Source organism: Narcine bancroftii, chromosome 9 (genome assembly GCF_036971445.1).
Source record: "Narcine bancroftii isolate sNarBan1 chromosome 9, sNarBan1.hap1, whole genome shotgun sequence".
NCBI lineage: Eukaryota > Metazoa > Chordata > Chondrichthyes > Torpediniformes > Narcinidae > Narcine > Narcine bancroftii.
The window spans coordinates 46,645,168-46,660,247 of NC_091477.1; the positions used below are offsets into that span (position 1 = coordinate 46,645,168).

At 44.2% G+C, this 15,080-nt stretch overlaps 1 protein-coding gene across 6 annotated transcripts in view; it reads left to right on the plus strand.

Moving 5' to 3' along the window:
- The window catches only part of LOC138743494 (serine/threonine-protein phosphatase 2A 55 kDa regulatory subunit B beta isoform), a 220,026-nt gene that overhangs the window by 132,717 nt on the left and 72,229 nt on the right, over positions 1–15,080 (plus strand). For all 6 annotated transcript variants that reach the window (XM_069898969.1, XM_069898972.1, XM_069898973.1 and 3 more), the window contains one exon: positions 3,862–3,974. In XM_069898969.1, the coding sequence (XP_069755070.1) occupies positions 3,862–3,974 (113 nt within the window). The remainder of the gene's footprint in view (positions 1–3,861; positions 3,975–15,080) is intronic.

Genomic DNA, 15,080 nt, shown 5'->3' on the forward strand with positions numbered 1-15,080 from the left:
TCTGGTGTGCCAAAAAAATCAGGCAGATGTCTGAATCAAATGGGCGGGAAGGAGGAGGACCACAGGCTAGCAGGTGACTGGTGGATACAGGTAGATGGGCAGGGGAAGAAGAGAAATTAGCAGAGAGGTGTTAAGGGAGGGGGTAGAAGACTGTGAAAAATTCTCTCTGATACGAGGAAAGAATAGAATGGGTTGGGAGCTGGAGATCGGGAAACAAGGTGATGGGCACTACCAGTTGCCCCAATAACCACAAGGACAAAGACTGAGGGGAACGATAGGCTTTATTGTACAGAAGACTTGAGCTGGCCTGGATCCAAGCTAGGGAACCCATCGCTCACTGTAAGGAGTTTGTACATTCTATCCTGACCTGCGATAGAGTTTTCTCCAGGTGCTCCAGTTTCCTCCGATATTCAAAAAACTTATGGGGTTAATTGGTGCAATTGTATGAAGGGAGAGGTGGCACAACCTTTATGGCCTAGGCCACAGGGGAGGAGTCCAGGGGAGAGTGTCATCAGGGGGTGGGCCAGCCCGTGCCTTTACCAGCCAATGACTATGTAAAATCCATATCATTACACAAGGGTGTGGGAAAGTGAGAGAACGAGGTGGGGGAGGGGGGAGGAACCACAATAAATGTTACACTTGCATCTACACCTCCTCCCTCACTACCATTCAGGCCTTAAACTTTGGGGGGGGGGGGGGGGTCCTTAAGCAGTCCTTCCAAGTAAAGCAATGTTTCAGCTGTGAATATGCAGGGTTCATTTGCTGCATTCAGTGCTCCCAATGCAATCTCCACTACATCAGGCTAGGCGCAGTCTGAGAGATCATTTCATTGAGCACCTTCACCCTGTTTGCTGCAACAGCAAGGACCTCCCAGTGGCCATCCACTTCAATTCCACTCCCTGGGCCTACACTGGCATACCTGTCCGTGGCCTTGTGACTTGCCAAGTTGAGGCCACATGTAAATTAGAGGAACAACACCATATATTCAAAACACACAGGAATGCTGGAGGAACTCAGCCAGTCTCACAGCGTCCAAAGGAAGTAAAGGTATATTACTGCCCAAACTGTCAGTAATATATATTTTCCTCCTATGGACGCTGTGAGACCGCCTAAGTTCATCCAGCATTTCTGTGTGTTTTTACTCCAGAGTCTGCAGACTTTTGTGTTTAACATCATATATTCAGTCTTGGCCATCTCCAATCAGACGGCATCAATATCGACTTCCAATTTTCTTTCATTCCCTCTCCTTGTTCTCATTCTTTCCCTCATCCCTCTGTCTCCCTTTCTTCATCCCTTCCTTTCCTTTCTCCTATCAGAGAGCATCCTTCCCAGCCCTCTGCCCCCTCCCCATCACCACATCTTCTTTCTCTTCTTCACCCACCTACCTGTATCTACCAAGGCTCTCCCGTGCTTCACCCACCCCCACCACCTTCTTCTTTTGGCTTTTGGAAGAGCAAAGGCCCGAAACATTGATCGCCAATTACTTTCCTTGGATGCTTCATAACCTGTAAAACTTTTGTGCACTGGAAACAAAAAGAAGAAGGTTGTGGTGGCACAGATGCCAACAGTTGCAGAGTTACAAACCAAAAAAGTGTTTGAGTGTAGATAAGAGTTTCTCCAGAGGCATGAATGGAGGTGATATATTCCCCATTGGGTGATGTCACAGGCTGTATAATCACATTCCACAGTCAGTAAGAAAGCAACAGGATCGAGGGCTTGTTTCTCCAGCTGTTACCTCTGTCTAGGATGGTGTTAGTCACAAGGTGGGGATAGGATGGGGCAAAAGGAGAGAATTACATTTTCAGAATATTCATGGGCAGGGGCTGAGTCAATGCCTCTGAGGGGTGACAAATGGAGTAACTGAATTACTTCCGCACAGGCTGGAAGCAGTTTGCTCAAAGTATGAGATGTCCCTCACCCCCATCAATCAGCTTGCTGTGCTCTTGCCCCAGATGGAGAGATCTGCTGCTTCAATTTTTCTTCCTGATTCTGACCATTAAAATCTAAGCTGAGATGCCAAAACATTACTTGGCACTTATTTAGAATGAAAAATGAAAGACTGGAGGTTTAGGCATCACTTTATTCACATTACATTAAAAACAACACATTATTTAGTCATCATCAGCTTGGTCTTTGTGGAAGTTGTATGCGTATTGGCTGCCTATGTTACAACAGTAACTTTGCTTTAAACATACATTCTGATTGGCTTTGGCCTGTCCTGGGATTGTGGTAGGGTGCAAAAAGGTGGAGAAGCAAAACTGGGCATAATGAGGAAGGTGCGATTTGTAAAACCTCAGCAAGGTGTTAATATTTCATTAATATGTTCATACTTCCTGCTCTATGATTGCAATTTACCTCAGAAGCTTCCATGCTTTGTTGAAGAGATGTATCTAGATAAAAACATTGCAAATCAACTCCTGTATCGAGCATCCATCATGTAAAAGTGACAGAATCTGCAGTTAAAGAAGATTATAGCATTAACAAGTCACGGGGTCTGCTGCCTTGCGTGGGGTGTTTATAGGAATGAACAAAACCTTAAATGACCGGGAAAGGTTAGGTCTGCCTGAGGGTGCCATTTGATTTGATGGTGAAGCTAATTAAAATGGCTCAGCTATTGTTCCTTTCGCAATCTAGCAGCACTGAGAGAAACCACTTAGCCCATTAAACCCGACTGTTCAATTAGCCCCATTTCCCAACTCCTTTCTTCTCTCAAGCCTAAAAGCCTGGGAAATACGCCTGTGATCATCTGAGGAGGCTCAGGCCTGGTCAGTACTTGGAGGGGAGACCACCTGGGAACACCAGGTGCTGTAGGTTTCTGTGGGGGGCGCTGGACGAAGTGGCGACTCCCTGTCTGCCTTACGGTAGACAAAGGTTAAAGAGTTTCATGTGTGTTACATATTAATGGAACCTTTACCTTCACTCTCCTACCATTTAACATTCTGAAGTAGGGGTCAGAGATAAACCCCAGCATTACCCGTATTCTAATTCTATTTCCCTGTTTATTTTGATTTTAACACTGCAACACAGTAGAAGGCACTTCCGACCCATGTGGCCCATGCCGCCCAATTGCACCCAATTAACTAAAATCCCGTACGATTTTGAAGAGCGAGAAGAAACCGGAGCACCCAGAGGGAACCCACTCAGGTCACAGACTCCTTACAGAGAGCGACAGATTCAAACCTAGGTCGGTGATGCTGTAATAGCATTGCACTAGCTGTGCCACCATAATCATCTCCACCGGACAGGGATTTTATCGCATGGGGTCAGGTTTCGAACATACTGGCAGTGATGGACCTGGCAGAAAGCTATCAGTGCCTGTGACATTTTCCGGCAGAGTCATTAGAAATGCAGCCTACCTCATCATCGGTCAGAGCCCTTCATGGTTTAGTGATCAGAGAGGATACATGAGTGGAAATGGGGAGGAGGTTTCATTGAGGAGACCTCAACTGGCCTAGTTGGCAAAGAACAGCAAGGAAGGGCCTCTACTGTGCAATTCAATGACACAATTCACTTGGCATGTTCCTGGATGGTTGTGAATGCAATGAACCAGAAATGTTCTGGGATTCATTCCAAGGAATTCTGCAAACGTTTTGTTTCCAAAGAGGAGAGTACTTCCCGCTCAGATTTTCAGCGATGTTAGTTGCTGTGCAGAGGAATCTGAATGAGCAGGCTAGAATTTCAAAGTGAAAATCCAGTAGATGCTAGAAACTTGAAATAAAGAGCAGAAAACACTAGAAACACTCGGCAGATCAGACAGCAACTGCAGAGAGAGAAAAATGGAGGTCAACAACTCTTTGTCAGAATTCCAAAGGCTGTTATGAGCTCAACAGGACTAACCCAGTTCTAACTGTTTGTGAATAGATAAGACAGTTAAACTGTGGAAGATCAGCGAACGGGACAAGAGGCCAGAGGGGTACAACTTGAAGGATGAAGACGGTAGAATCAAAGACCCCTCCACAATCACAGCCCTGCGGGTAAGTTCATTCAGTGAACTGTTAAGCCTTACCACAGATTACAGGTAATGCCTCAGAGTGATAAAACCTGTTTCACTTTCACTGCAATCGAATTATTTTTGTGCTGACCTCACTGCAATCTTAGATAAATCTTAAGTAGGCAGTACAGTAATGAGATAGGAACAGGCCCTTCGGCTCATGTGTCTGTGCCGAACATAGGGTCGAAATCAAACCAAATCTTTGCTGCTTGCCCCTGATAGATATCCTTTCATTCCCCTCATATTCATCAGTCTATTAAATGCGGCTTGAATGCTACTGGTGTATTTGATTCCACCACTACTCCTGGCAGCCCATTCTGGATACCCACCACTCTCTGCATAAAAATAATTGCCCGCACTTTTACCTTTCACTTTAAATGCATGTCTTCGTGCCCTATCAGATCTCCCTTCAGCCTTAAAAACTACAAACAGCGGAGTGCGGCAGAACAGAAGGATCTGGGAATACAGACAGAAAATGGTGCTGTAGGGTCATAAAGAGAGCTTTTTGCACATAGGTCTCATAAATCAGAGTACTGAGTACAGGAATTGGGATTTTATGTTGAAGTTGTACAAGTCATTGGTGGGGCCACGTTTATTGTGTGCAGTTTTGGTCGCCTGCCTGCAGCAAAGATATCAATAATATTGAAAGAGAGCAGAGTTGATTTACAAGGAAGTTGCCAGAACTTGAGGAACTAAGTTATTGGGAGAGGTTACATAGATGGAATTTTATTCCCGGGAGTAACAGAGAATGAGGGGACATTTAAGTGAGGTGTACATAGTTATGATGGCTACAGACAGAGTAAATGCAAGCAGCATTTTTCCACTAAGATTAGGTGAGCCAAGAACTGGAGGACATGGGTTAATAATGAAAGGTGAAATGTTTAAAGGGAACTTTCTGGGGAACTTCATCCCTCAGAGGGTGGTGAGAGAGTGAAAAATGAGCTGCCAGCCGAAGTGATAAATGTAGGCTCAATTTCAATGTTTAAGAGAAGATTGGATAGGTATACGAATGGAAGGGATGTGGAGGACTATGGTCTGGGTGCAGATTGATAGGACTCGGTGGAAGAATAGTTTGGAATGAACTAGATGGGCTGAAGGGCCTGTTTCTGTGCAGAAATGTTCTATGTTTCCATGGTTCTATGAGCCCCTCTCCAGCACTGTTCCCTCTGGACGTGTGTGCACGCAAACACATTTGGCAACCAGCGCACAAAGGGCATTAATGTGCACATAAAAGGTAAGTGACCTAAAATAATGTAGTTATATATAATACTATAAAACGTTACTTCATAGAATGCAGTCATACTTATATTAAAACATGCCAATACAGTTTTATTAGACATGAGAGATAGACTGTGCCAAAATGATCTTGAAGCAATTTCAAGTTTATATTCGCACAAGCAATCAGTGCGCACATACTTTTGACACAGGGGGAAAAAAATTTGCACTACATAAGATTTTTGCGCACACTGGCTACTAAAAATTAGAGGGAATATTGCTGTCCAGTCCTTTGGGACCTTTCCTGTCACCAGTGAAGATGCAAAGATCTTTGTCATGAGCTTTCCACTTGCCTCTTTTCAGTAACCGGGGATACATCCCATCAGGCCCAGGGAACTTGTCCACCTCAATGTTCCTCAAAAGACCCAACGCTACCTCTTGCATCAAGAATACCCCAGCATTCTCACATTGTGCTTCCTGCTAATGTTCATGCCCTTCTCCTTGACAAAGTATTCATTTAGTACCTCTGATTCCAACATAAATTCCCTTCTTTGCCTTGGGTGGTTCCATCCTCTTCCTGAATTTAATCTTTGCGCCCATTAACTTGATGCCATGCTCTTGAGCGAGATGTGAAACATTTCACAACTGCAGCGAGATTTAGGAAAACAATTAAAAATTGTTATTTGGCAAGAGCTGGATATGATGATTAGATACTTGGATAATGTAACAAAAGGCTTTGGATGGTTTCTGAGCAACGCTGTGGCAGGGTGTTTGCACTTTAAACCAAAGGGCCTAGAAAATGACAGTACAGAAACTGGCCCTGGTCCCATCATCCTGCACCCAAACAATAGCCCTCTATACCCCTCCCATCCATGTAGCTATCTAATCTTTTCATGTCAAAATCAAGCCCGCAATTACCACATCAGATGGCACACTCTCATCACCTTTTGCGTGAAGATGTTCACCCTAATGTTCCCCAAAATATTTCATCTTTCACCCTTAACCCATGTTGTTGTCTCACCCAACCTCAGCTAAAAAGCATTTAACCTCTCTTTGCCCTCCATAATATTGTATACCTCTCTCAAATCTCCCATATTCTCCAAAGCTGAGAAATAAAGTCCTTCTGCATCCAGAATAAACGTCTACGTCTAGAAGATGGGAAACTGGCCAAAAAATTTTTAATTCCTTCCGAATCATATCAGTATATTCTAAAGTGGTTTCACAAAACTGCAGTGAGACATGTCATGTGGTCACGGAATCACGTGGTGCACCAGCTTTACCTGAGTGGAGGAAAGTTTAGGGGAGATGTCAGAGGTAGGTTTTTTTTTACATAGAGAGTAGTGGGTGCCTGGAATGCATTACAGGGTGTGGATGTGGGGCTGGTATAATGGGCGCACATGGACAAAAGAAAAATGGAGGTTTATGAGGTGAGGTGAGGTCGAGAAGGATTAAATTGTGCTGTCATGTTCTATCTTCTATAAAAAAGTTGCTGGCATGAATTCACTCATTTATTTAAATGAACACTCTCCAAGGAAATCGAAATGGCTACCTTAAATTACATTGTATTTTTTAATCATTGCAAGCACTTCTATATTCTCCATCCTGGACATTCTATTCAGGAATCTGCTAAATGTTAATTCGATAATGATTTTATTGTCATATTCATTGTACAATGTACATATGCACCAGCATCTTACTTGCTGCAGCCTATCAGGTAGAAACACAATGCTGGAGAAACTCACCAGGTCAAACAATGTTCTTTAAATAGCAAAGATAAAAATACATGACCAACATTTCGGACGAGCCCTTCATCACAGTGAGCCAAAGGCCCTATTTCTGTGCTGGACTGTTCTAAGTTCTGCCTAATTGGAGGGGGTTCAAAGGTGACCAGATTACAAATCCCTAACCAATATTCTTTGAGTTTCAGTCCCGATTCAGGAGTCAGCTTTGTGTTTATAATGGGGATAGACAGGACAGTGGAAGGGGACAGCTTGGAAAGAAAACTGAAGGGGACTGCATTAGGGAGAAAGAGTCAGAAGTAACAATAAGGCTGAGGAAGGGTAGTCCTTCATCCTTTCACCACTGTCAATGGTGAGGGTTCCAACCTGAAATCTCATGTGGGTGTGTGTTCATTCATCCTTCACCTGTCACTCTTTGCACGATGTCAAGGTGCTGCCAAAACCCACACAAATCAAAAAGGCTGAATGACCCCTGGCTCTCTGATCAAGCAAGGTGAAGCGAGAGGGGTTTAAATTTAGATTGTTAAATGTAATATTTTTTAAAATTTAGATATACATCACAGTAACATGCCATTTTGGCCCACAAGCCCATGCTGCCCAATTACACTCAAAGGACTTGCCATCCCTGGTGCATTTTTGAATGGTGGGAAGAAACCGGATCCTCCAGGGAAATGCATGCAGACATGGGGAGAATGTAGAAACTCCTTACAGTGTGGGATTCAAACCCCAGTCCTGATCGCCGGCGTTGTAATATCATTGTGCTAACCGTGCCTTCCAAATGAAGATCTCATTTTACTCATGTGAAACTCAGTCATGAGCCTGATAATGGCAGGAAAGGGCAACCTGTGAGCAGGTTTTAATAATTCATCTTTCCAGGGTTTTTTTCATGTGCACTGGTCAGTTTACACATTCATAATGGCATGGGTCTTTAATCCAGCAACACTCTTCAACAAAATCTTTCCAGTCTTATTAAAGCCTTTTCCAATATCTGAAAGACCATCCATGATGTTTGAGTAGATTGGCAGTGTTTCAGTATAATAGGACTGTGGAAAGATAAGCATTTTGTTACAAGTAAGGTCTAAATTTGAGTTGCTATGGTAACACTGCCTGCCTTGATAGTATACTGCTGGATTTGAACTGAACTTTTTTCCTTGATGAAGGAACATTGAAAATACCTAATGAACTGGTAGGAGGCAGTTAAGTTAAATTTATCTCCACTCGAGTTAATGTAATTATTGATCAGTGGCGAGAAGGGAGAATTAAAGCTCCAATGTTCAGTGTATAACATATTAATATTTATAGCTGCAAGTGAATTGTACAGATGGCGTGGGAGAAAAGATGCAAAAGACTCTAGCAGATCATTTCAGTGAAATTGAATGGCCAAAAAAAAAAAGCAGTTGGTTGTCAATCTGTTCCAGGAAAGATCATGAGAGGCTTGCTTTTGAAGGGGTGCTCTGGCAGAGAGAAATTATCTGCAAGCAATTTACTCTGTGGGTGTTGAAAGGAAACTGTTTGACCTCTGTCTCAGTGCAAGCAAACTTAGCATCAGCCTGCTGGAGGAACTTCCAGTTCTGAAGAATTAGAGGGCATGGGTTAAGTGAAATATTTAGAGGGAAAATTGGCGGGAACTTCTTCGTACAGAAAGTGGTGAGAGAGTGTGGAATGGGCTACCGTCTGAGGTGGTAAATGCAGGTTTGATTTTGACATATAGGAAGAATCTGGTTAGGTTCTTGGATGGGGAGGCATATGGAGGGTTGTGATCCGAGTGCAGGTCAATGGAATTAGGCAGAATAATAATTTGGAACAGTCCAGATGGGCCAAAGGGCCCGTTTCTGTGGTGTAGTGTTCTATAGGAATAGCTTCTTCCCACAGGCTGTGAGATTGATGAACTGTAGCCTTGGGTCTCAGAAATGAATCTGAGTAAATTATTACAGAATATTTGTACACATTTATTTTATATTGTATTTTTATGTCTGTACACAATTATTATGTGATGTGTGAGAAATGATGTACAGGTATATGTGAATTTGTGTGCCCTGTGGTCCAGAGAAATGCTGCTTTGTCTGGTTGCATATGTACAGTAAATGATAATAAACTTGAACCTGAACTCAACAGGCCAAGCAGCATCAGTGGGAGAAAAAGACATTTCGGACTGGACAAAATTGATAGAATCCAGTGCTCCTGAAAGTGTATGTATCAATTCCCACCCCCCCCCCCCCCCCACCCACATTGTCCTGCGGTCAGTAATCATTAAAAGTTATCGAAGCAGAAAATGCTGGAAACATTCAGCAGGTGAGCAAGCATCTGTGGAGAGAAGAAAGCAGAGTTAATGATTCATCAGTAATTAAAGGTTAGCCTCCTGGACACCTGTGGGGGAAAAAGCAAAATAAAATACAATTGGTCTTGGTGAATGATAAGATTCTGAGAATATTTGACAGGTTATGTCAGTGATAGTACAGATTCTATCACCAATGCGTTTCTGTATCGATTGTAATGTAGGATGACTGTGACTGGCTGAGAGCATAGCCACGCCTACTGGCAGGTCTTAAAGGGTTGCTCCTAGCTAGACCAAGTCATTCTGGACTGATCGACCAACATGTGATATGCTCCAGTCTTCTAGTAAATAAAAGCCTTGGTTTGGATCAACAAGCCTTTGATTCTTTCGACACGCTCTACAATGTCCTGTGAGGATTTTCTACTGGTTCAGGGGAATCGAGAAAGCTTTTCAAATCGTATATTTTCTTTGAATTATTTTATTAATTGGTTAAATAATATGCTTTGTTAGAAACCAAGCGTTTGGAACTTTGGGCAGGCATCTCCTCCCTCTATGGGGAGCTTCCTGCTTAAAGGCAGTTTATTTTACGAGTTAAACTGCATGGTATTTACTGCACAGGCCCCAGACTTTCTGTCCAGGACATCTAAAGATGAGGAATTAGGATGTTCGACCCATCCCACCATCCAGTACAGTGACATAGCCCACACAGTTTCAGAGCCCTAGGTTCAGCTGCTGTCTGTGTGGAATTTACACGCACGCTCTCCCCGTTACCATCTGCTCTTCCTTCGGATACTCTGGCATCCTCTCTCATCCCAAAGATATGCAGGCTCTGGGAAGACCAGGAATCCATGCATGCCTGGGCCTCTATTCTAGATTTAGATTCAGATTTAGACGTGGAGCATGGTAACAGGCCATTTTGGCCAACGAGTACGTAGCGGGGGTGTAGGTTAATTGGGTGGCACCAACTCATGGGCCAAAATGGCCTGTTACCATGCTGTACATCTAAAAGGTTGGCCACCCCTGCTCTAAACCTATCTTATCCATGTACCTGTAGCCTTTTGAACATTACAATTGTACCTACTTCACACACTGGCAATTCATTCCATACACCCACCACCCTCAGTGTGAAGAAGGTACCCCTCAGGTTCCTTTTAAATCATTCCCTGCTCACCTTAAACCTATGCCCTCCAAATTTAGACTCCCTTACCCTGGGAAAATTGCTGTATGTACCTTATCCATGCAGTTATGATTTTATAAATTATTGGGTCTCCCCTCAGTCTCCTAGACTCCATGGAGAAAATTCACAACCTTTCCAATATCTCCTTATAATTAAAGCCCATCCATCCTGATAACATTCTCATTATCTTTTCTGCATCCTTTCTGGCTTAATGACACTTCTCCTATAGCTGGGTGACCAGAACTCTCCTCAATGCTCCAAGTGCAGTCTGACCCTTGTACAGTTGTAACATGATGTCGCTGCTCTTGTCCTCAATGCCCTGACTGATGAAGACAAGCACATTCTTCACCATCCTCGCTGCCTTGATCACCACTTTCGTGGGATTATGTACAGTACTTCCAAGTCTCACTTATACAACATCCCCCAGGATTCTATTATTCACTGTGTAAGTTCTGCTCTGGTTTAAAGGTTCAAAGGTTTATTCATTGTCACCTAACATGACATAACATCCTTCAACTTTTGTCTGTCATAAGGCAAACAAAGAATTGTCAAGAGCATTGCCTGGTGCCCCTAGCAATAGGAGACAAAGAACTAAAAGAAAGTTCCTTCAGAGTCACTGAGTGTCCATGGATTCCCCTCCAGCACTCTCGCAACTCTGCAGTTGCACGGACTCCAGTTCAAACCATTGGCAACCCAAGCTCCAGATCCAAACCTCCAATTCAATCAGGAAGTCTTCAGTGCTAGATACCCTTTTGGAGCCCTTCTTGCCCTCAGGGCCCTCTCGAATCCCGATTCCAATACCTGGTTCCCATCAGCCAGTTTCCAGAAGCCCACAGCCTGCTGCGAGTCCTATAACCACAGTGGCCAGCAGCCCGAAGCCAGTGTGTCCTTCGACTGCAAGTCACCATCAAGCTTCAACCTGTGTGGATCCTTCAACCGCTGAGTCCCTCTCTGGTCAACTGCTATGGTGACATTCCTACACGGTCGTCTCTTCTACTTCTCCTTCTCAGGTGCTTTCCCCATTTTTGGTGCCCTGCGTTGGCAGGTTTATAAATAAAATGCCAAAGCCTCATTTATCAGGCCATTTAAAACTTGTACAGAGCTGTTGGCAGTAACACCCTGCGGATCAATGCTGTATCTCCGCTCTCCACTCTGCCAGGTCTGTACCAGTGGCGTTACTGCCATTACTGCAGCTCCAGAGGTGGTGGACCTACTAATAGGTAGGATGCAACTCCTAACACATATCCAAATTAAATTCCATCGGCCAGTCCTTCACCATTTTCCCAGTTCTGCTAGGCCCTGTTGTAATCTTAGAAAACTTTCTCACCATCCTCTATACTACCAATTTTGGCATCATCTGCAAACTGTCGAACGAGGCTAACTTTGACAACTTTTTGTGCCCTTGTCTGGACCACTTAATTTTTATTATGAACAGCCAGTTCCTTCACCAATAACAAATGTTTCAAGGCTCTCTGCTGATTTCTGGATAACAGATCTAAATATTCCCCCTTCTCACCCTCAATAGCTTTTCCTTCAGCTCATTCCACTTTCTCCAAATCAAAGTTGTAGCCATGGGTAATGTCATGGGTCCCAAGTATGGCTGTCTTTTCATTGGATGTGTAGAGTAATCCATGTTGCAGTCTACACAGGCAAAGTTCCCCAACTCTTCCTCCATTACATTGACGACTTCATTGGTGCTGCCTCCTGCATCCATGATGAGTTCATCAACTTTATCAACCTTTCTGCCAACTTTCATCCTGACCTCAAATTCATTTGGTCCATCTCTGGCACCATTCTCGATCTCTGTCTCTAATTTGGAAGACAAATTACCTTGACTAAACTTCTTCCCACCCTCTCTCCTGTAAGCATACTATTCCTTTCTCTCAATTCCTTTGTCTGCTCCTGCATCTGCTACCAGGAGGAGGCCTTCCATTCCAGGACATTTGAGATGTCCTCCTTCTTCAAAAAACTTGGCTTTCCCTATCCTGCCATTAACTCAGCCCTCACCCATATCTGCTCCATTTCCTGCATATCTTCCCTGTGCCCTTTCTCTCTCCACAGATGTATTAACAATAGGTTTCCTCTCATCCTCACCTACCACCCCACTGGCCTCTGTCTCCAATTTCCACCACCTACAACATGATCCCAGGACCAGACACATCTTACTCTCCCCTCCTTTCTTTGCTTTCTGCAGGAGCTGCTCCCTCAATAACTCCCAAGGTGAAGGAAAGCAAGGGATGGTGCTTCCATGGTGGAGAAAAGGGCTGAGGTTGGAAGGTGCCAGAATGGTGTGTGGAGAGAGAGAAAAGGTATTGGGTCAAAGGGAGCACAGTGTTAGAGACTGCTAAGGATGAGGAGAAGATTACAAGTGAAAGGTCTTCCTAGAAGGTGAAGGGTACCCTCTTCCAAAGGCAATGGGGACAGGGAGACCACATCCTCATTCAGGTGTAAAAAGGCTAGCAAGGAAGGATTGGTCAAGGAAGGGCCTTGGGCTTTGCCTGATGCTGCTGCTTGTAACAGTTTTGGAGGACTGGCATTAATTGCCCTCAATCAGCCCTCTTGGTGCCCCCCTTCTCATGAGTGTCCTGAGAATGAGGGATGTTGAGGGGACAAGGGTTAACTGGGAAGGTGGTGAGCTGGGGGAGGGTGGTGGGTGTTGCAGAGATAAGGAGTGTGAGGGAGGGAGTTTGTGAGGGCAAAACCTCAGCAAGATGTTGAGAGTGTGTCAATGGGTATGTAAGGAGTTTGCTAACAAATGAGCTGGTTCGGATACTGTTCCATATCCCGTCACTGCACCAAGGTACCTCAGACCATGTGGTAGCTGATATACAATAGCCAGATTTCAGTTGAAGGAACCATGCTCGTTTCTATTCTTCAGACTTGGACGAAGCTCCCGAAGGATTGCCAGAGAAGACAGGATGGGAAATGTGTAGGCAATCACATAATTGTGCACTTTACTGTAATGGGAAGTCTTTGTCTGAACTACTTACATCTACAGGATTCAGTCCTTGTACAATCTAGTTCCAAACAGTTAAATGACATTAACCTGGCCTACAAGCAGTCTGGTAAATACATCATCATCAACCCACCTGCCACTCCCCCCCCCCCCCCACCCCCCCACCACTGTTTACTTGACACAGAGGATGTTAAGTGAAAAGAATTTGATTAGGTTCATGTGGCTGTAAGCAAAAGCTGGAATAAATTACCAACCTGACTAGAATTCTTCAGAATAAAGTAAAAGATTTGGAATGGAGGTCTAATGTGGGTAGGATTACACAGTAAATGGTAGGGATCTGGGGAGTGTTGCAGAGCTGAGCGATCTAGGAGTACCTTGTAAGTGGTGTCACAGGTAGAGTAGTCAAATTATCCTACATCAGTCTCAATATTGAGTACAGAAGTTGCAGATGTATTGTGTTCAGATTTGGTCACTGTGCAAAAAGAGAGATTTTGTGAAGCTGGAGAGTGCAGAGAAGATTTGCAAGGATGTTGCCAGGACTTGGGCTCTGAGCTATAAGGGGAGACTGAGCAGGCCTTTGAGTGTAGGAGGACGAGGGGTGATCTCATTAAGGTGTAAAGAATCACGTGAGGAATAGATCGGGTGAATGCAAAGAATATCTTGCTGGAGTCGGGGAACTCTATCCAGATGACTTTGGTTGGTGAGGTGGGAGAAAGATTTAACAGGAAACTGGGAGGTAATTTTTTCACACAGTGGGTGGTGAGTGTATGGAACAGGCGACTGGAGGAGGTGATTGAGCAGGTACTGTTACCACATTTAAGAAAAATTAGACTTCTACATGGATAGGATGGGAGATGTAAACCAAATGCCAGTGTGACGAGGGATGCAAGTTCAGAGGGTCCAAGAAGCAATACTTCTGAACATAATTCAATTACAGCAAAGATCTTTATTTAGCCATGAGGACACACACACTCACTCACCCATTCATGCACTCACACACACACACACACACACACACACACACACACACACACAATTATCTCGCATCGGCTGCACAGAGACGATTAACAACCGACACTCACTACTAATCATGGACAGTTAAATACAGTGAAAAGATACAATAAATGGCACCAGACACCTCTCGATCTGGTGCAGACACAGCACCCCGATTAGTTAGGAAAAGTATTTACAGTGATTGTGGCGAAACAGACACAGTAGTGATTCTAGGCATGGACCTTGATAAGCCTTCAACCCTTTACTGGCATACACCTTGCAAATGACACTCCAGCATTGCCCATGGCTTGCAACCTGGAGTGGAGCTTGGGTTCATTCCCAAAGGAAAGAAAGAACCAGTGCTCTATGTGTTGGACTTTTTATTACAGCCGGCTGGTGGGGCCAGCTCAGATATGCCCAAAATTGAGCAGGTGATATAGCGAGTCAGTGGCGAGGTGTTCATCCATTCAAAGGAGCCAATTGTAAAGTGTGTGCTCACCTGTGGGTGGATTTGACTACCGATGTGCCTGGTCAGATGATGACCCTTCAGGAATAAGCACATGGATTATCCTTTGTTTGGAGCAGTTTCCTGTCCAACCATTGGATAATCCTCTGGATAACATTAGGCAGGTGGCACTAGTGTGAGTTGGACATTTTGGTTGGCATGGGCAAGTTAGACCAAAGGATCTGTTTGGCAGTATGACTTTATATTGGCCATATTTTTATTGCTACTG